This window comes from Pongo abelii, chromosome 19 (genome assembly GCF_028885655.2).
Source record: "Pongo abelii isolate AG06213 chromosome 19, NHGRI_mPonAbe1-v2.0_pri, whole genome shotgun sequence".
Classification (NCBI taxonomy): domain Eukaryota; kingdom Metazoa; phylum Chordata; class Mammalia; order Primates; family Hominidae; genus Pongo; species Pongo abelii.
This window is the reverse complement of record NC_072004.2, coordinates 88,780,758-88,802,679: the sequence shown is the minus strand read 5'-3', so window position 1 is coordinate 88,802,679 and position 21,922 is coordinate 88,780,758. Positions and strand designations below refer to the sequence as shown.

The window sequence follows — 21,922 nt, the reverse complement described above, 5'->3', positions numbered from 1 at the left end:
GGGGCTGTTGTTGCTTTCAGTGAGAAATGATAGTTAGATACCACAGTTTCAGCACTTGCATTGCATTTATTCCAGAAATGGTTGTTGTTTCCAGGCCCTGTTAATGGCTAGCTAAACAACACTTTATTTTTTGAGATACTATAGATACTCACACTTTCAATTCCATTTCATGATTACAGACTTTAATAATCTCATTGGTCTTTTGTCCGTACTGAAAATCCAGTTCCTACAACACCAGCATTTTACCCACCCACGTTATCCCCCACAAACACACACAACAGTTTCAGAATAGTCATATCCACACTATGATTACTGAACGTAGTTTCCGATTATTGCCGTTCTTCTTGTTCCTGAGGTATATCCCTCTAGGGATGGACTTCGCACTGCACTGCTAAGTCTTTTGAAGTCATTTCTCTCTGTAATTTTGCCACAGCTCAATACTCTATTAGTTCATTTGCTTCATTGTGGTTTTGATTTTTAGGGATTGATTTTTTAATTTAATTTTGTTCTATAATTACGTTGAATATTTACATAATAAAGTCAAATCTACAAAGCAAATTCAGAGAAAATCAGCTGCAATCCTTATCCTCTCACTCCCCTATAGGTCTGATTGCTTTCTGTTTTCTTGGTTTGGTTTTTTCTTCCTTTTTTTAATATAAACAAGTACAGGCCAGGCGCGGTGGCTCACGCCTGTAATTCCAGCACTTTGGGAAGCCGAGGTGAGCAGATCATTTGAGATCAGGAGTTCCAGACCACCATGCCCAACATAGTGAAATGTTCAACATAGTGAAATCCCATCTCCATTGAAAATACAAAAAAAAAAATTAGCTGGGCGTGATGGCAGGTACCTGCAATCCCAGCTATTCAGGAGGCTGAGGCAGGAGAATCGTTTGAACTGGGGAGGCAGAGATTGCAGTGAGCTGAGATCTCACCACTGCACCCTAGCCTGGGCAACAGAACGAGACTCCATCTCAAAAAAAAAACCAAACAAGAGTATAGTAGGCCCTTCTTAGCCATGGATTCCACATCTGTGGATTCAGCCAATCTCATATGGTTCTGAAAATATTCAGAAAAAATTGCATCTATACTAAACATGTACAGACTTTTTTGTCATTATTCCCCCAAACAATACAGTATAACAACTATTACATAGCATTTATATTGTGTTAGGTATTACAATAATCTAAAGGTGATTTAAGGTATATAAGAGGAGGTATGTAGGTTACATGCAAATACTATACCTTTTTATATCAGGGACTTGAGCAGCTGTGGGTTTTGGTATCTGCGGGGGGTCCTGGAACTAATGCCACCTGCATACCAAGGATTTGCTGTACATGCATACATAAATGTGTATCCTCTCCTTCTCAGATAAGTGACAATGTACTTTCCACATTCTCGATCTTTATATATATATATATATATATATATATATATATATATATATTTTTTTTTTTTTTTTTGAGACGGAGTTTTGTTCTTTTGCCCAGGCTGGAGTGCAATGTCACAATCTTGGCTAGCTGCAACCTCTGACTTCCAGTTTCGAGCAATTCTTCTGCCTCGGCCTCCAGAGTAGCTGGGATTACAGGCGCCCGCCACCACGCGCGTTTAATTTTTGTATTTTTAGTAGAGACGGGGTTTCACATGTTAGCCAGGCTGGTCTCGAACTCCTGACCTCGTGATTCGCCCACGTTGGCCTCCCAAAGTGCTAGGATTACAGGCGTGAGCCACTGTGCCCAGTCCCTATATTATTATCATTATTTAGAATATATTTTGGAGGTCACTCCATAAAAGCATAGAGAGACATCCCTTGTTCCTTTTGATACCTGTATCCTCTGCTATCATATGGATCTCCCATAGTTTAATCAAGCAGCCCCCAGGTGATGACATTTTGGTTGTTTCTAGTCTTACTATAACTGCCCTTTCTGTGGTGAATGGTTTTGTGCATATATCTTTTTTTTTTTTTTTCTGAGATGGAGTTTCGCTCTCGTTGCCCAGGCTGGAGTACAGTAGCGTGATCTCGGCTCACTGCAACCTCCACCTCCAGGTTCAAGCAATTCTCCTGCCTCAGCCTCCCAAGTAGCTAGGATTATAGGCACCCGCCACCACGCCTGGCTAATTTTTTGTATTTTTAGTAGAGACAGGGTTTCACCATGTTGGCCAGGCTGGCCTCAAACTCCTGACCTCAGGTGACCACCCACCTCGGGCTCCCAAAGTGCTGGGATTATAGGCATGAGCCACTGCACTCGACCTCTTTGTTTTCACAGTATAACTTTGGACTAGATTCCTAGAAATGAGATTGTTGAGTCAAAGGGAAAATGTGTAAATAATTTTGCTACGATTGTCAAATACCCCTCATTCAATTTATTTTTTGATCTTCTAATTTTTAAACCTAAAATATGTGATTCAAAAAACCAAAAAAAGTAAAAAATAGTAAACATATAGTGGAAGGCCTCCATCCCACCCCAGTCTCCCAACTGCCTGGTTGTCCTGTGCCCAACTCCAAAACTCTCCTCACTCCAGGTGGCCACTGTTGTTGGTTTCTTACATCTCCTTCCAAGTTGTTTTCTGGGAGTCTGTGCATGTGCAAAGAGATAGAGGGAGAGAGACAGAGAGAGAGAGGATTTCTCCTGCTTTCTTTCTTTTTTTTTTTTTTTTTTTTTTTGAGGCAGAGTCTCGCTCTGTTGCCCAGGCTGGAGTGCAGTGGCGCCATCTCGGCTTACTGCAACATCCACCTCCCAGGTTCAAGCAATTCTCCTGCTTCAGCCTCCCAAGTAGCTGGGATTACAGGCATGCGCCACCACCCCCAGCTAATTTTTGTATTATTAGTAGAGACAGGGTTTCACCATGTTGGCCAGGCTGGTCTCAAACTCCTGACCTCAGGTAATCCAACCGCCTCGGCCTCCCCAAGTGCTGGGATTACAGGCGTGAGCCACCACGCCCAGCCTAACTTTTATTTTCTAACTTTAGTAACTAGATGCCATATACACCATCCTACACCCTCAACCCTGTAGAGTACTGCCTCCACCAGGGACAGGAGACATTTCACCTGCTCCTCCCTGAAACCCAGCAAGGCAGCTGTTTCTGTCCCCTAGAATAGCCTGAGGCTCAGAGTGGTCAAGTGACTTTCCGTGAGTCCCACAGTAAGTGACAGAGCTGGGTTCAGGTTCAAGAGTGCCAGCTGCAAGGCTGCCCTCCCCCAACACCCTCCATCAGCAGCACCGCTGCTCAGTTACAAGGCTTGCCTCCCTGGGCCTCTGCTGTCTAAGGGGGAATTTCATATCCCAGGAACCCAGGTCTAATGCTCGTTCCCCAGAACACACCCAAGCCTTCTCAGGGGAGCCCCGTCTACTTAGAACCTGAGACTAAGGACCTAGTATCGTAAATCAACACTGAAACTGACTAACAAGGAGAAGGCACAGAGACATCCTAAAGAACACTCATCTCAGCAGCTCTGTGTACCTCTGAGAGACAGAGGTCATCGTGAAAGGTCTCAGGGTCCACAAATTGAGCCAGCTCTTAGTAGGTCCATGTGCAAGCTCCTTAACCTTCCTGAACCTCAGTTTCCTTTTCTGTAACAGCATAGGACAATGATTTCCATCTGCTCCTCATTGTGATGATTAAATAAGGCCAGGCACATAGTAAGAGTTCAACAGGTGGAAGCCCTGTTGTGTGTTCAGCCGAGCACTAAAGTTCCATCCCACGGCTGCCCAGAGCCCAACCCCTTTAGGGCAATGAAGGACACAAAAGGCAATTTTACTGTCTCTCTCCCTGGACCTGAGGCAAGGAGGCCTCGTATCCCCAAGCCTCCTCCTCTTCACGTGCAGCTGGAGAAGGACAAGCGGCTCACATCCCAGAGTAAATATTTTGAAACAGCCATAGGAACCCATGTCTCTGCTGCCATCTTGGATCCAGGCGTCAAGCTGTAGGATAATGAAGTCAACAGCGTGACTCCACAAACCACACTGCCATTACCCTGTGCACTTCCTCTGGGTCATTTTTGTGGGTAAGGCCCAGTGATATTGTTTTAAGGCACCTGTAAAGATACCCTTTTTCCTTTATTTAAAAAAAAAATGGTAGAACTTATAATTGGCCTAAGCCCAATAAAATAATATTTACCCAGATTTTATACTTGCTGGGGAACACACCACACAATTAATTCTAACAGCATAATTAATTTGAATTTACATTAATTAAATTAAATTAAAACATTAAACTTGTTTCTTAATCTACTCCAAAGAAGTTCGGCAACATAATTGCTATGAAACAAGATAATCGAAATACGGAGGATATTTAACATACTTATTAAATGCCACTTAGTATTTCTGTTTAGTATTTTGAGGGTCTAATTAGTGTCTAATTAACTTGCTATAGGCTATCTTTTCACAATACCAATTAAATTTCAAAACATCCTTTATAAATACACAGCCATGAAAAGGAGACGATTAAGCATTGTTATAGGCATGAGTTAACCGGGAGACATTGGCGTGGTATTGTTTTATATCTATAAATACCCGTGCTTATTAAAACTCATCAAGTGTTGCTTTTCACCATTAATTGCTATTTAATCAACTTCAAATAAATGAGGAAATCTCTGAAACCAGCTGTCATTATTGGAGACAGATGAAGGGCCCAGAAGCAGGAGCGTGAGGTGAGAGCAGGAGGCGAGACAGGCGGGAGGGGGCGGGGGCCAGGTGCGATCTGCAGAGGGGAGATCAGCGAGAACTTGAGGGATTTCCAGATGGGACTTTCTTGCCGATGCCCCACCTCTACTTGATATTTAAGATGGAAATCCCAACTTAGAAGGAGTGTAAGAGGATAATAGTTACCCACAAACTGAAGTTCCCAGCTCTGTAGGAAGTAACCCTTGGAGAATTCCAAAGACGAAGCTGCCCCAGTTCACATGAGGCAAGAGGTAGGAGCTCAGGCTTAGAATCCCAGAACCAGCTTCCCCCTACCTGTGTGAGCCTCTTTGAGCCTCAGTTTCCTTATCTGTAAAATACAGGGTTGGGCTGGGCACAGTGGCTCACGCCCATAATCCCAGCACTTTGGGAGGCCGAGGCGGGAGGATCACTTGAGGTCAGGAGTTCGAGACCAGCCTGGCCAACATGGTGAAACCCCATCTCTACTAAAAATACAAAAATTAGCCGGGCATCGTGGTGCATGTCTGTAATCCCATCTACTCGTGAGGCTAAGACAGGAGAATCACTTGAACCCGGGAGGCAGAGGTTGCAGTGAGCCTAGATCTTGCCACTGTACTCCAGCCTGGGCAACAAAGTAAGACTCTGTCTCAAATAAATAAATAAATAAATAATAAAATAAAATACAGGGCTGGGCCGAGCATAGTGGCTCACGCCTATAATCCCAGCACTTTAGGAGGCTGAGGTGGGAGGACTGCTTTAGCCCAGGAGGTTGAGGCTGCATTGAGCTGTGATCATGCCACTGTACTCCAGCCTGCACAGCGTAGTGAGACCCCATCTCAAAAAAGGAATACAGGGCCGGCTTCATGGGTGTGCCACCTGTGTAGTCGTCCAGGGCCCCATGTTTGGAAAGACCTCACACTTAGTTAAATGCTCTGCTGCTATCATCTTAAAATTCTTAGTCGTTTTTGAACAAGGGGCAAATTTTTCATTTTGCACTGAGCCTGCAAATTATGCAGCTGTTCCTGGTGAAATGCCTCCCTCCTGGGTCTCTGTGAGAATTGAGTGAGAGGCGACTCCTGGGAAGCACCCAGCACGGTGCTTTGCATAAAGTCAGTGGCTCAAGAAGTGGAGAAGCGCCCCAAAGTGAACCCCAGTACCCTGCAGGTTCCCTGCACTGCCTGTTCCTTGCCTCGGAGGAGGCACCGCAGGGACTCCGGTCCCGGGACACCATCTGTTGATTGGCCCAGCCTGTGGGAGAGGGCTTGGCCTCCTCTGGAAACTTCCTGCTGCCCTGTGTGACTTGCTCGCCTCTCCGCAGCTGATCGCCTGGGAGCCGGAGCAGGAAGAGGAGGTTACCATGGTGACCGCCCGGCCTAACTTTCAAGACAGCATCCACGTGGGCTTCGTGTCTGGCCTGAAGAAGTTCACCGAGTACTTCACCTCAGTGCTGTGTTTCACCACCCCCGGGGATGGGCCACGCAGCACCCCGCAGCTGGTGCGCACCCATGAGGATGGTAGGCACCCCCCAGCCCTGCTCTTTCTGCCCCACCCAAGGCCAGGCTGGGCACCCCAGGCAGAAGGGTGGCCCGGGCTTGTCTCCCAGGCTGAGGTACCCCCAGATTACCACAGGCTGTCTCACAGATGGTGGTCTCTCTCTGGCTCTAACTGGCCTTGGGGGGTGGGGGTTCCTTTTGGGGTGCAGTGCCTGGGCCCGTGGGACACCTGAGCTTCAGTGAGATCCTGGACACATCGCTGAAGGTCAGCTGGCAAGAGCCGGGAGAGAAAAATGGCATCCTCACAGGTAGGTACTGCAGTGTTTCTGAACCAGAGGGCAGGACAGGGCTGGGAGAGGGCAGGACAGGGCTGGGAGAGGGCAGGACAGGGCTGGGAGAGGGCAGGACAGGGCTGGGAAAGGTCAGAGCTGGTCCATCCCCTGCCTTTGAGCTACTTTTCGCCCAAACTCTTGAAGCCAACCCATGCTTTCTTAGAAACCACTCACAGGAGGCTCTTGGCACCTCCACTTCATAACACATCCCAGAGTCTGCAGCCCCACACCTTCTGCCACAGATCTCAATGGCTGCCATGATGAGTCACTATGTCCCCTGCAATTCCCTGAAGTGCTGGCATCCCACTGAGGTGACACCTGAGACCCAGGGCATGATGCCAACAGCTCCCACCTCCCTTGGCCCCATTGCTCCCAATGTGGATCTAATTGCCAGCCTAGTGGAGAAGTGAGAGGTGGAGTAGTGGGTCAGGCCAACTTGTGATCACAGCCAAGCTCATGGCAACATGGCGGCTCTCCCCAGGTTACCGGATCTCCTGGGAGGAGTACAATCGAACCAACACCCGTGTGACCCACTACCTGCCCAACGTGACCCTAGAGTACCGTGTCACGGGCCTCACCGCGCTCACCACCTACACCATCGAGGTGGCCGCCATGACCTCGAAGGGCCAGGGCCAAGTGTCCGCCTCCACCATCTCCTCTGGGGTGCCGCCAGGTAAGTGCCCACTCTCAAGGCAGGACTCTTTGAGTTCTCCTGAGCAGCATCCCATTCAAGAGGCCCCTTGTCGGCCGGGCGTGGTGGCTCATGCCTGTAGTCCCAGCACCTTGGGAGGCTGAGGCAGGCGTATCACTTGAGGTCAGGAGTTTGAGACCAGCCTGGCCAACATGGTGAAACCCTACTAAAAATACAAAAATTAGCCAGGTGTGGTGGTGCATGCTTGTGATCCCAGTTAGTTGGGAGGCTGAGGATGGAAGATCGCTTGAACCCAGGAGGTAGAGGTTGCAGTGAGCCGAGATCACACCACTGCACTCCAGTCTGGGTGACAGGGCCAGATCGCGTCTCAAAAATAAAAATAAAAAGAGGCCCCTCGTCTTTCAGGAATACCAGCGTTCTTCCCACAGGCTCTCCCCTTCCCTTATGCTGTGTGGGTCTGGGTCCTCTCAGAGCAGGCGGAATCCCTGGGATCCCAGGTCTCTGGACAGGGGCTCCCCTGGCCCCCTGCTGCGTCCTCCCACAGCTCTCAGAAAAGCAGAGGCCCCCTGCCTTGTCTCATTTCCCCACCAGTCCCTCCCTTCACCCATTTCTCACCAGATTCCACACCAGGCAATGGTATCTGTGATTCAGGGGAAAATTTCCCACTGTCACCCAGAGGGTCCGCCTTGGATTCTGGCGTGTGGAAGGGTTGGTTGGGAGGTGGCAGAGCATGGTGGGGCTACTCCTAGGCCCAGCGCAGAGAGCAAGCCGAGGTCTACTCTCAGCTCTGCTTCTGCCAAGCCCTACAACCTTGAGCAAGTTCCATGTCCCCTCTGTGCCTCAGTTTCCCCATCTGTATATATGGGAAGTTGGACCAGATAACCATGTGGTCCCATCCAGATCAGTCAGGCAGTGCTTGTTTGACCTGCCAGCATCCCTCCACCTGCTGCGTATAGATGGCTGGGCTGCCTGAGCCTCAGCCAACCCCCAGTGATAATTTCAGCCATGCTGGCAAATACGTATGTAGTGTTCACAGGGCATGGTGCTAGGAGCTTTGCACACATCGACTCATTTAATCCTCACAACAACCCTGAGGGAGGTGTTGTTATTATCATCTTCATTACCAAGGAGGACATGGAGGCACAGAGAGGTGGGTAACTTGTGCAAAGACACACAGCCTATAAGTAGTGGAGTTAGATTTAAACTCATTCTGACTCCAGAATCTGTGCTCTTTCTGTTCTTCCTGAGCTCCAAGAGCCCCAGGATTGCTGGCCAGAAAATAAGCTTCCCCCTGTCTCCAACCCATCCTCTCACCTTCCTGAGCTGTAATTAGGTGTAGGAGGTGTGCAGGGGTCTGTGCGGATGGAAGGGAGGATTGGTCCCGTTTGGTTTCTTTCTCAGCACAGCTTGGTTTTAATGCAGCTTTCAGCTTCCTTATGAGCACCTCACTCACATCCAGAACTGTCAGGAAGAAGAAGGCATCCCGGCCCCTGTTTCCTGGCCCTGAGAGCCTCCTCTCAACCCTAGGAGATCCCTTTTGACCCCCAAATCTGTCTCAGCCTCCGGGCATGAACATGGTTCTCCGTAAGACACAGGAACAAAGACTGTGGGTGCATTGGAGCCGTGGCTGTGCTTCTCCTCAGACATTTCCAGGAAAAGCGTGACATACAGCCCCCTCCATGCCCAAGAGTCCCGTTCAACATGGGGGGCCATTCTTGCCAGATCTCCTTCCCCACCCTGTTCTCCTTTTCCAGAACTCCCAGGGCCCCCCACCAACCTGGGCATTTCCAACATCGGCCCCCGCTCCGTGACCTTGCAGTTCCGGCCAGGCTACGATGGGAAAACCTCCATCTCCCGCTGGCTGGTGGAAGCCCAGGTAGGGCAGGCCTGGGGCCTGGGCAGCAGCCCCCGCCAGGGCACCCCGTGCTCTTGAGTGCAAAATCTTATGTGTATTTCAGCCTGTGTGAATTTTCATGTGCAACTCTCAATGGCCCATTATACTTCAAATGCTCACACTTGCCAATGTTGTCTCCAACTCCCCCGCCTCTCACCCGTGTACATGGAAAAACACACACACTACAGTCCCCTCTAGGTCGGGGGGTGCCTAGAAAAATACCCAGTTGCTGGAATATAAAAATATCCGCCTTGGCTGTACCCTGGAATCATCAGGGGAGCGTTCAGAAGTGCCAACACCTGTGCCCCACCCACAAAAACTCTGATACTGATTTAGCTGGTTTGAGGGGCAGCCTGGGTTTCTGGAAGTACCCCGGGGTGTTTAGGAGAATCACCTGGGCTGCTTGTTAAAAGCACAGATTCCCGGGCGGCACTCGAGGGATTCTGTAAGTAGTGGAGTTAGATTTAAACTCATTCTAACTCCAGAATCCAGGAATATATTGATCACAAGCATCCTAAGAGATTCTAAGGCAGGAGGGTTGAGTCACACTTACAGTCACGTTTAGGGGCCTGGAAAGATAGTAGCCCCATATGGTGCCCTCCAGATAAGCCCTGGGATCTGAACCAAGTTCTTCCATGGGAGGGCTTGTACTGGGGCTCAGAGCACCCCGTGTGGGCCCTGTAGGCTGGACAGGCCTAAGGTCCTGCCCTTTTCCAGGTAGGCGTTGTTGGGGAGGGAGAGGAGTGGTTGCTGATCCACCAGCTCTCCAACGAGCCTGATGCCCGCTCCATGGAGGTGCCTGACCTCAACCCCTTCACCTACTACAGGTAATGAGACTGGCCTGGGGAGAAGGCAGCAGCCTCAGGGCTAGGGGTGGGTGGGGGTCATGGACCAGACCAGGACAGGGTTGAGAGCTGGGTGAGCTGCCCTTACTGTCTTGCTCATCTCTCCCCAACCCCAGCTTCCGCATGCGCCAGGTGAACATCGTGGGCACCAGCCCCCCCAGTCAGCCTTCTAGAAAGATCCAGACCCTGCAGGCGCCCCCTGACATGGCCCCAGCCAATGTGTCTCTGCGCACGGCTAGTGAGACCAGCCTGTGGCTGCGCTGGATGGTAAGGCTCCCTTGAGGGCAGGGGTGGGACCTCTCCATGAGCTTCTTGGTCATTGCCTCCTAGAAGGTGCACATCGGAATTCCTACAGCTCCTTTCTCCTCTCTTTCTCTTTTCTGATGAGATGCCTGATAATCAACATCTCAGCCAAATGAACAAATGCCCCCCCCCGCCTGCCGATGAGAGGAAGGAGCTCAAAAATACTATTTACTGAGCATCACCAAGTGGCAAGCATTTTAAATTTTTCATCCCATTGGATTCTCCCAATAATCTTACAAAGGATACATGATCATCCCAATTCACAGCTAAGAAAACTGAGGCTCAGAGAGGTTGAGAACTTGCCCACAGCCACACAGCTCCCAAGCGGCGGGTCTGGGATTCAAGTGCCACTGTGGCATTCAGAGTATTCCCCAGATCCGGGCTGTGTGTTGAGGGTCATGACCCTGGGCCATCCTGCACGAGGTAGTGATAGTAACATGCCGAGGCTTCCTCTCCTACCAGGCGCTGTTCTGACAACGAGCCTGTGACAGCAGAGTGATCCCGGTCCCCATTTTGCAGATGAGGAAACTGAGGCAGAAGAGAGGTCAGATAACTTGCCCAAGGCCTCCCGTATCCTCCCACACGCTCTCATGAACAGCGGGGCTGAGGTCCCGACCCAGGGAATCTTTACCCGCAAGTCCACAGCCCTAACCATTGTGCACACTGCCGTCTCACCCTCTGGAGAACAGGCCATTTCTCCCCACCAGGCCCTCTGGAACATCGTTTCCCAGCACGTGTCCCACAGAGCAGCAATCCCAGGAGACGTTTGGAGCAAACAAGAATTCTTAGACAAATAAATGTGGGAACAGCACCGCATACCACAGCTCCATAGAGAATCCAGGAACACTAGCAGAACAGGAGCCCTCTTGAGCCTGCTTCCCCATGCCCATCTGATCACACAAACCCTTTGTTTCCATGTAAGATCTCACTCATTGTGCAAAACACAACTTGCAAACACACCACACTGTGAAGTCGTTATTGCCGTTCCCGTGTGCGGATAGCTTGATGCTAACGGCCGTGAAAGCACTTGGCACCGTCAGTCCTCGATAAATATTAGTTATTAATTGCAGTTCCCTTCCCAGAGCGGCTGGCACCTGAGCAGAGCTGCAGAGCTGTCTCGGCCCAGCTCAGTGCCCCGGGCACAGTGTGACCATACCTACCTCCTGCCCCTTTGCTCCCAGGCATCCCCACCCCAGGCTGGCTCCCTGCTTCCTTCCTGAATCTCACTTTAAGATTTGCAGCTACTAAAAGGTTACAGCCCGATGCTGAGGGCAGGGACTGCATAGGGGAATAGAAAGGGTCATGTGGCACAGGGCCCTAGACCCCTCTTAGGCCCACGCTTAATGGTGTGTGGTCCATTACCTTTCCTCAGCAGGTAAGGGAACTTGCGCTTAAGCCCCATCTCCGGCTCTCAAGACCATCGATTGCTATCTTAATGGTCTTTGGTCGGCTTCACTAAGTGTCTGCAGGAGGGAGGAAGCGTGTAGTGAGCAGGGGAGGTTGGGGCCGAAGGTGAGGAGTGGGGTAAAGTGGGTCAGCCTGGGGTGAGCCTGTGGACCAAGGGCCCTCCAGAGCCCCTGGGGAAGCAGAACTGGGGGAGGTGAGGGCTGGAGATGCCCCCACCCCAGCTCTGTGCCCTTCGGAGTAGTGGAGGCTGGGCCCTGGGATCCCCTCCCTGTGTGCACACCTCCACTCTCACCAGCACTGCCCATGGTCATCCACACAACCTTAAGCTGGTGACCACAGCCCCATCAGCCTAGTCCTAAGGCCCAGCGAAGAAATCTGACTCTTCTTTTCTGTGAGACTCAAACAAGAAGGAGGAGGCTGGTTGGGCGTGGTGGCTTGTAATCCCAGCACTTTGGGAGGCCGAGGCGAGCAGATGGCTTGAGCTGAGGAGTTTGAGACCAACCTAAGCAACATGGCGAAACCTCGTCTCTACAAAACTTAGCAGGCACAGTGGCACACGCCTACAGTCCCAGCAAGAGATCGCTTGAGCCCAGGAGGTAGAGGTTACAGTGAGCTGAGATTGGCACCATGGGACTCCAGTCTGAGAGACAGAGCCAGACCCTGTCTTAAAAAAAAAAAAAGAAAAGAAAAAGGAGTCTGAAAATGCAGCAGGAGAGGCTGAGGTTTGCTGGACAGAAGGACTTCCTGACTGGCAGGTGCCCCACTCATCCTGCTCTCTTACCATGCTCACTCCTCCAAAGGCAGGCATGAGCTGAGACCAGGTGTGGGAGGCAATTAAGTGTGTGCTGGCAGCCTGAGTGACAGAGGTAAGCAGCAGAGACAGCAGAGCCAAAGGTGGCGGTGCTGTCAGTGTGTCAGACACACAGCCTTTGTGGCTCCTGACTCCCTTGGTAGGGTAATAGATTTGTCACATGGACAGTAAAGAAAGGATGCCACTTCTCTGTCCTCCCTGCAGGAAGATAAGAGCCCATCAGAAACACAGTCACACAACCTAAGCCACACTCGAGTGAGAGAGCCTCATGTGGACACTGACCGGGTGACAGTGGGATGGATAGCCCTGAAGGCTCCCTGGAGGAGAGGGTAGCAGGGCAGTTCGTCCCTGCACAGTGGGGGGCCTGGCTCATAGCAGCTTTGCCACCCCTGCCCCGCTGCAGCCTCTCCCGGAGATGGAATACAATGGGAACCCTGAGTCCGTGGGCTATAAGATCAAGTACAGCCGGTCGGACGGGCACGGCAAGACGCTGAGCCACGTGGTACAGGACCGTGTGGAGCGGGAGTACACCATCGAGGACCTGGAGGAGTGGACAGAGTACCGCGTCCAGGTCCAGGCCTTCAACGCCATCGGGAGCGGGCCCTGGAGCCAGACGGTGGTGGGCAGGACCCGGGAGTCAGGTACCGACCCCTCACACCCAGCCACCCTGCTGCCTGTCCCCTCCTTGGTCTCTATGCCCTCAGGGCCATCCAAGGGCATGCCAGGTTGAAGGTGTTGTTCAAAAACAGCCTGAGCTCATTTCCTCTGCTTATGCTCAGTGTCACAATGATGTTGCCACATTTCCCAGCACCTGCCACTTCTCTGCAACTGTGCCTGCTATTCCCATATTCCCAAGGGGGGCGGGGGTGTCCCTGCCTCTGGAGGACAGCTAGGTAGGCTCCACCATTCATACTGCCCACTCCCCTGCCCTCAGCTTTAACCCCAAAACCCAGTGGTGCCTGAAAGACCACAGCGGAGGGGTCGAGGAAAGGGTTAGCTCTCAGAACATTCCAGAATCACTACCGGAAGCTCCTGGGGGCCTGCCCAGGGGTGACCCACAGAATGTGAGCCCAGCATTCAGGCAACTCTCATCCATCCACACGTGGTTCACTGCTCTGTGGCTTTTTCCTGGCACCCTTTAAATGACAGACAGCTCTCCTGGGCCACCCTGGTCCCTCTGCCAGCCCTCTCTGCTGTGCTAGCAGGAAATGCAAGCTCATCTAATCCTAACCTGAGCAGAGAATCCTGTGAGGAGGCTCATCTGAAACCGGAAACAGTGTCTGCAGCATTCCAAAACCAAAGGCCATCTTGGTGGGATCGTTTGCAGTTTGGGGACCATGTGTGCCACGTTTCTTCCATAGAGACGCAACATCGAGCTGGCCCCTCCCCCGGCCCCCTGTCCTGGTCCATGTCCCTTGCACAGTCAACGTTGGGTCCTGAATGCCTTCTCTCCACTCCCTTTCCCCCACAGTCCCCTCTTCCGGCCCCGCCAATGTGTCTGCACTGGCAACCACCTCCAGCAGCATGCTGGTGCGCTGGAGCGAGGTCCCCGAGGCCGATCGCAACGGGCTCGTGCTGGGCTATAAGGTGAGTCCCAGGATCCCAGGAGGTGGGGTCCCTACGCTGGCCCCTCCAGCCTCTCCATCCAAGGGGCCTTGTCCTTATCACCCTCTAGGTCTCTGCCTCCTAGAGTGGATACAGGGGATCTGCCTGGCGTCCTAGCCAATGGTCACCATGGCAACCACAAGTCATCCCTTGTGGGTGGGGAAGCACCCAGAGAGGACCCAGGGCCTAGGGCTGCTCCATCTTTCCCGGGGAGGCCACGCTGGATGCCGCCAGCCTCACTCAGCTCTGTTGGACCCAGTTTTGCTTTTCATTATCTTTTAGAATCCCTTTTAAAGCTGTTCCCAGCCACATGGTCCAGCCCTGGTCTGGAAGTTGGGAGATGTGTGACACACAGCTGCTAGCTCTGTGACCTTGCATAAGTCACACCCCCTGTCTAGGGCTGTCTTCCCACCTGCATGCCCTCTCATGGAGCCTTCTTACTCTATGACTGAGTCCATCTTTGTGTCCCCAGCCTTCCGGGTACACTAGCTTTGCAATTACCCCCAACCTTTGGGGCCAAGTCACTCCAAGGAGCCCAAGTCTACCTACCCCCTTCCTGGGGATGAGACTCGGGGAAAAGTGTAGACGGGTGAGACGCAGCCCTGAGGCCCTCACCCTGTGCTGGGCCCTGCCAGGTGATATATAAGGAGAAGGACTTGGACACCCAGCCCCGATTCTGGCTGGTGGAAGGCAACTCGTCTCGCAGTGCCCAGCTCACCGGCTTGGGCAAATACGTGCTCTATGAGGTCCAGGTGCTGGCCTTCACACGCATCGGGGACGGCAGCCCCAGCCACCCTCCCATCCTGGAGCGGACGCTGGATGATGGTGAGTCCATATCCCAGCAAGCTTGGGGAAGGCTAGGAGGAGCCGCCCTTCCTCCTGCCCATCTGGCCTTGCCCTTCTGGGGTCAGGCGCTGCCCCATGGGAAGCCATGGCCTCAGATGTCTCCTGTAGGGATGGGTCATCCAGAGCTACCAGCCCCACTGCAGGGGATGCTAATTACAGCCTGTCTATCCCTGAGGACAATGCGGAGGCAGTTTGACATCTGATTCAGTCTCTTGGTCTCTCTGCAAAACAAGTGTACGGAATAGGGACTTGCACCAGTTTTAATTTACTTTTCTTAATTTTTTTTGATAGAGTATCACTCTGTCACCTAGGCTGGAGTGCAGTGGTATGATCTTGGCCCACTACAACCTCCGCCTCCCAGGTTCAAACCATTCTCTTGCCTCAGCCTCCTGAGCAGCTGCGATTACAGGTGCTGGCCACCACACCCAGCTAATTGTTGTATTTTTAGTAGAGCTGGGGTTTCACCATGTTGGCCAGGCTGGTCTCGAACTCCTGACCTCAGGCAATCCACCCACCTCAGCCTCCCAACATGCTGGAATTACAGATGTGAGCCACTGCACCCGGCCAGTTTTACTTTATTTTTCAACTGGAGCAAGTTCACTTTGAGTAAAGGTCTGTGAAAGTGAAAGTATGTTTCCTGGACACACGAACTTCCTGGTCCTGTTTGCAAAAGAATGTCACCAGTGGGCTGCAGGCATTCATCCCTGTAGCAAAACTCCCCATCAGAAGCTGACCAATGCATCCCTTGCCCCCTCCTATCTCCCCGCACACGCCCCCACCTACTGCCCACCACAGACATTTGCAGGAGCTGGACCAGAGTGCAGAAGGAAGCCCAAATACCATATGTTTGCATATGCTAATATTATTCATCAAGCTAATGAACTGTTAAATTAAATATGTTCTATCCTCCTGCCTTGACAGATACACCCTTACAATGATCTGGAAGGCCAGGTTCAAGTTTAGAAATCTCAGGCTGGGCGTGGTGGCTTACGCCCGTAATCCTGGCACTTTAGGCAGCCAAGGCAGACAGACCACTTGAGGTCAGGAGTTCGAGACCAGCCTGGCCAACATGATAAAACCCTGTCTCTGACAAAAATATAAAAATTAGCCGGGTGTGGTGGCACACGCCTGTAGTCTCAGCTACTGGGAGGCTGAGGCAGGAGAATTGCTTGAACCCAGGAGGCAGAGCTTGCAGTGAGCCGAGATCACGCCACTGCACTCCAGCCTGGGCAACAGAGCGAGACTCGGTATTAAAAAAAAAAAAAAAAAAAGTTTGGAAATAGACATCTTGTCATTCTGTGCTAGAATGCGGCAGCACAGGAAGAGTGCCCTTCCCCAGCTACCCTCCCCCACCCCCTGCCCCATTCTCTTCTCACCCTGTCCTTTGAAGCACTCCATTCAATCTTCATCTCCACATCTGCAATATAGCTACCCCTTGGCCTTCCCTGGAGCCAGGGGTGCATAGCCTACCCTCAGGAGGATGGATGTGGGGACCAGGCCCATGCAGCGTCTGGAAGCATGCTTAGGCCTCTCTGGGCAGGGAATTCCAGGGTCCCAGGATTCCAGAGCAAGGTCTAGAGAGAGGAGTGGTGCAGGCTGGCGGGGGCATTTCCCATTACCCCACGGCCACTTCACCCCATGGGTGGAAGGAAGTCAGAACAGGACCTTCTGAAGCACAGACACATCCATCCAGGGCCCACACGCCCAGCTCTGAGGGCAGCCCGGTTCTGGGCCATGTATACAGACAATGAGCAGAGGAAGCTGGAGCCTCAGGTCCCTGCCAAATGATGCCTATTTTGAGGGCAGAAAGCCCCCTTGGTTCCATGTTCTTGCCCCTGGCTCCTAACACAGTGTCAGGCACAGGGCAGCACTCAACAGAAATTCACTGAGCTGGGCGGCCCCTTCCCCCTCCACCCTGCCAGGCTGCTCTGCCCGAACTGGGCTCATCCCCAGCTGAGCGGCAGCCTCATGGGTCGGCCTCCTCTCCTTTGCCCCCTCCAGTCCCAGGACCACCCATGGGCATCCTGTTCCCAGAGGTGCGGACCACGTCTGTGCGGCTGATCTGGCAGCCCCCTGCTGCCCCCAATGGCATCATTCTTGGTAAGCCTTTGCCCTTCCCGTGCCCCGGCTGCAGGAAGAAGGAGGAGGCATGAGCTGTAAAGGAGGCCACTTCGTTACTGGCTAGAGGGAGAGTGGGTCCAGGGAGCCTCCACATCCCCTCTAGAATGGGATCTGGGTGTTAGTCCTCCTGCTAGAAGTTCCAGTGTGTAAGATTATCTTCCAGAGGGCAAGATCAGAGTTCAAGTCCCTTAAGAGTCATGGGTTGGCTTTGCGTCCCCAAATGTCCCCAGGCCCCCAGCCTGCCGGCCATCTGGTAAACCTTGGAGGCTGTTCCTTAGCGTGACCAAGGGAGGGCACGCTGGCAGGCTCAGCACAGCTGGAAAAGAGTCTCAAGGCACACAGGAGGGAGGCTACAGATGGGAAGCTTCATCTCACATTCAGGGTTCCCCCAACACACACACCCCGGGTTCCGGTCAGCAGCTGCTTGAACTTGAGCAAGTCTACTCCCCTCTGTGGCCTCAGTGCCCTCACCTTTAAAATGGGGGCTTGGACTACCTGTACCTGTCCCAGGGATCTCAGTCCTGACCTCACGCACCACCTTCCCTAGAGCAATGCCACATCCCCAAGACAGAATGGGGGCAGGAACGGCAAGTGCATTAGCCCAGAAAGACCTGGGCTGGGATTCCAGCTCTGTCACTTACCAGCAGGTGGTCTGGCCTCTCCGGGCCTCAGTTTCTTCGCTTGGGGCTGTTACGGTGGTCACAGGCACTATGCATAGAGTGCCCCTCCATGCCACCCACAGTCCACCCTCCCCAGGTGGCAGCTGAAGACTGGAGAGTGACCCAGAGACCTCAGGCAGACAGACCACAGCCAAAGTGACCACGGCAAGGTGGCCACGTGCAGACAGAGCTGTGGCTTTGGATGGAACAACCCTTCCCGGGGCACTAGGGGCAGCTTGCCTTGCTTGCCATAATAGCCATGTGCTTCCTTCCCACAGCTTACCAGATCACACACCGGCTCAACACCACCACGGCCAACACCGCCACTGTGGAGGTGCTGGCACCCAGCGCCCGGCAGTACACAGCCACGGGCCTCAAGCCAGAGTCTGTCTACCTGTTCCGCATCACGGCCCAGACCCGCAAGGGCTGGGGAGAGGCTGCCGAGGCCTTGGTGGTGACCACCGAGAAAAGAGGTGACTGCCCACGGGGGCCAGGGAAGGCCTGGGGGCAGCTGAGGGGGGGCCAGCCAGTGCTCTGAGCTGCTCCTAGTGAATGGCTGGTATAAGCCGCAGTGCCCTGGGTGAGAATGGAAGGTGGGCTCTAATCTCTGAAGTCAAAGTCAGCGAGGAGTCTAATAGGCTCCCAGAGATGAGCTGCAAGTTCACGCCCAAGGACCCTACTCTGGTCTGGTCTTCTAAAGGGAAAGTTTGTGGCCAGGCTTAGTGGCTCACGCCTGTAATCCCAGCACTTTGGGAGGCCGAGGTGGGTGGATCACTTGAGGTCAGGAGTTTGAGACCAGCCTGGCTGACATGGCAAAACCCCATCTCTACTAAAAATACAAAAATTAGCCAGGTGTGGTGGTGCACACCTGTAACCCCAGCTACTCAGGAAGCTGAGACACAAGAATCACTTGAACCCGGGAGACGGAGGTTGCAGTGAGCCAAGATTGCACCACTGCACTCCAGCCTGGGTGACAGAACAAGACTCTGTCTAAATTAATTAATTAATTAAGGGAGGGTTAGTGACCATCTTCCCTCTCCCCTCCCCACTCACAGCCCTGGCCTTGTCAACACAGATGGGCGCAGGATCAGGGCTGCAGCCTGGACCTCCGGCTGCCACTGCACTGCTGCCCTGAGCTGGCACCTTGCCTGACCTTGGGCTCCCCAAAAGCAAACCTGGGACCCCGACTGGCCTGATAGGGATATATTAGAAAATACTCTCAACCTGGGCCACATAGTGAGACCCCATCTCTACAGAACATAGAAATATTAGCCATAGGCCAGGCATGGTGGCTCACGCCTGTAATCCTAGCACTTTGGGAGGCCGAGGCAGGTGGATCACCTGAGGTCGGGAGTTCAAGACCATCCTGGCCAACGTGGTGAAACCTCGTCCCTACTAAAAATACAAAAATTAGCTGGGCATGGTGGCACACGTCAGTAACCCCAGCTACTTGGGAGGCTGAGGCAAGAGAATCGCTTGAACCTGGGAGACAGAGGTCACAGTGAGCCGAGATCACACCACTGCACTCCAGCCTGGGCTACAGAGCAAGACCATCTCAAAAAAAAAAAAAAGAAAGAAATATTAGCCAGGTGTGGTGGTGTACATCTGTAGTCCCAGCCATTCAAGAGGCCGAGGTAGAAGGATTGCTTGAATCAAGGAGTTTGAGGCTGCAGTGAGCTATGATCGTGCCACTGCACTCCAGCCTGGGCAACAGATACAGACCCTGTCTGTGTTTTAAATAAAGAAAGAAAGGAAGAAGGGGAAGGGGAAGGGGAAGGGGGAGGGGGAGGGGAAGGGGGAGGGGGAGGGGTAGGGGGAAGGGGAGGGGAGGGGAGGGGAGGGGGAGGGGGAGGGGAGGAGAAGGGGAGGGGGAGGAGAAGGGGAGGGGGAGGAGAAGGGGAAGGAGAACGGAGGAGAGGGGAGGGGAGGGGAGGAGAAGGGGAGGGGGAGGAGAAGGGGAGGGGAAGGAGAAGGGGAAGGAGAACGGAGGAGAGGGGAGGGGAGGAGAGGAGAAGGGAAGGGAAGGGGAGGGAAGGGGAGGGGGAAAGAAGGAAGGGAGGGAGAAAGAAGGAAGGGAGGGAGGGAGAAAGAAAGGAGGGAGGGAGGAGAAGGAAGAGAGGGAGGGAGAAAAGAGAGAGGGAGAAAGAAAAGGAAAGGAAAGGAGGAAAGGGAGGGAGGGAGGAAGGAAGGAAGGAGAGGGAGGGAAAGAAGGAAGGAGGGAGGGAAGAAAGAAGACAATGTACTCAGGAAAAACCATTAGTACAGTGCTTCTGAACTGGGGACTTCTTTGGCCCCAGGGGACACTGGACATGTCTGGAGACATTCTGGTTGTCACAGTGTGGGGGTGCTACTGGCATCAAGTGGGTGGAGGCCAGGGACACTGCTGAGCATCCTGCATTGCACAGGATGCCCCTGCCACAGAGTCATCTGTTCCGAATTCCAGTACTGCTGAGGTTTGAGAAGCCCTGCGGGAGGGGCAGGGCAGTGAGGCTGGGGAGAGAAGGAAGCCAAGCTAGGGCCTGGAATGAAGCAACGCTTCTCGTAGGGAAAGAGCCTCATCCCGCTCAATCGGGGACAGCGCAGGGCCCGGCTCGGCCTCGTTTCAGGCAGGAGCAAAGGAGCTGGGTGGGTGTTTGTCCTTCCTCACCGTCAATCCTTGCTTAGGGCTGCCCTGAGGAGCTGTAAGTTCCCAGGCCCTGGGGCTCTAGGAGCCTGAGGGTGGGCCTCTAACCAGGAGAGGGGTGCTGGCTGTACCCAGGTATGAGAACCTGCAAGGATCCTGCGTGCATGGAATTGGGATGGGAAGGGGATGCCAGGCCTGAGCCCAGATCACCTCCTTTCCTCCCTCGAGAAAGTCCAGCCCCCTCCACCACGGCCTGGCCCACTCACCTGCTCCTCCCCCTCTGCCACCTCCCAGACCGCCCGCAGCCCCCCAGCAGGCCGATGGTGCAGCAGGAGGATGTGAGAGCGCGCAGCGTGCTGCTGTCCTGGGAGCCGGGGAGCGACGGGCTCTCCCCTGTGCGCTACTACACCATCCAGACCCGCGAGCTGCCCAGCGGCAGGTGGGCACTGCACTCGGCCTCCGTGAGCCACAACACTTCCAGCTTCATTGTGGACAGGTAAGGCTCAGGTCCACGCCAGCATCCCCACCACCCCTCTCCCCGCTGGGACCAGCGGTGCTCCTCCACTGGGTAGGGGGCCTTCTGAAAACACCTCCAGCCTGCCCCCAGCTCTCTCCTAGCATGCACCACCCAGGCGGCCTCCGCGTCCACCCTCACCCTCCCGAATTAGCTCTATCCTGCTCTCCCTCGCTCTGTTCCCTCTGGAACCCTGTTAGGTTGCCTCTTAATTATCTATTTCTGGAGCCTAGAAGTCCCCCTTTAGTGAAGTGTCTGTCATCCTTCATTAGTGATTCTTCCAGCCGGGCGGCATCTTCCTCTCCAGCTTTAATAGGGGAGTGGAGCGTCACTCCGAAATTCTAGCTTCAATTTAATTCCGAGTGGGTTGTATTTTTTATATTCCGGTTGATGTGACCGAGAGTTTTGAGCAATACTTTCTTCCCCACCTCTCCCACCCCCTATAAATCTAAAAGAGAGACATTTACTCCGAGAGGAAATAAGGCTTATAGAGATGAAATACGGCTTAACTCTTGAGAACCTCAGCTCTTCCCTAATTTACTACATTTAAAAAAGAGAGGCCAGGAGCAGTGGCTCATGCCTGGAATCCCAGCACTTTGGGAGGCCGAGGCGGGAGAATCACTTGAGGTCAGGAGTTTGAAACCAGTCTGGCCAACACGGTGAAACCCTGTCTCTACTAAAATACAAAAATTAGCCAAGTGTGGTGGCACATGCCTGTAATCCCAGCTACTTAGGAGGCTGAGGCACGAGAATCACTTGAACGCGGGAGGCGGAGGTTGCAGTGAGCCAAGATTGCACCACTGCACTCCAGCCTGGGCGACAGAGTGACACTCTGTCTCAACAACAACAAAAAAAGACTCCATCTCAAACAAAAACAAAAAGAAAGAGATGGCAGTTTGTTGGGGGCAGGGGAGGAGTTTGTTCGGAGTGGAGGTATTGGTGCTTTTGTGACTGCATGGTTCTGCGAAGTGGGGAAGCTATAGACATTTCCTTCTTGGGAAGCTATGGCTTACAACTGGGGCTAAAGGCACCCCAAGCTGGCATGGTCTGGAGGACCTGGTCTAGGTGCTTTGGACCCCTGGGGCCAGGTCCCAGTTTGTCCTCTTTGTAGCAAAGCTCCTTTCTGAGCCTCAGTGTGCCCTTCTGTGTAGTGGGCTGACACCCCACCCCCTTTCCC

The 21,922-nt window shown here is 53.1% G+C and overlaps 1 protein-coding gene across 3 annotated transcripts in view; it reads left to right on the top strand.

The window, feature by feature from the left end:
• Window positions 1–21,922, top strand: part of SDK2 (sidekick cell adhesion molecule 2) — a 314,110-nt gene that overhangs the window by 239,762 nt on the left and 52,426 nt on the right. For all 3 annotated transcript variants that reach the window (XM_054535716.2, XM_054535717.2, XM_024235631.3), the window contains exons 19-30: window positions 5,959–6,154; window positions 6,343–6,441; window positions 6,947–7,138; window positions 8,872–8,993; window positions 9,729–9,838; window positions 9,973–10,123; window positions 12,781–13,018; window positions 13,849–13,964; window positions 14,618–14,807; window positions 16,830–16,928; window positions 17,887–18,081; window positions 20,526–20,727. In XM_054535716.2, coding sequence (XP_054391691.2) covers window positions 5,959–6,154; window positions 6,343–6,441; window positions 6,947–7,138; window positions 8,872–8,993; window positions 9,729–9,838; window positions 9,973–10,123; window positions 12,781–13,018; window positions 13,849–13,964; window positions 14,618–14,807; window positions 16,830–16,928; window positions 17,887–18,081; window positions 20,526–20,727 — 1,910 coding nt within the window. The remainder of the gene's footprint in view (window positions 1–5,958; window positions 6,155–6,342; window positions 6,442–6,946; window positions 7,139–8,871; window positions 8,994–9,728; window positions 9,839–9,972; window positions 10,124–12,780; window positions 13,019–13,848; window positions 13,965–14,617; window positions 14,808–16,829; window positions 16,929–17,886; window positions 18,082–20,525; window positions 20,728–21,922) is intronic.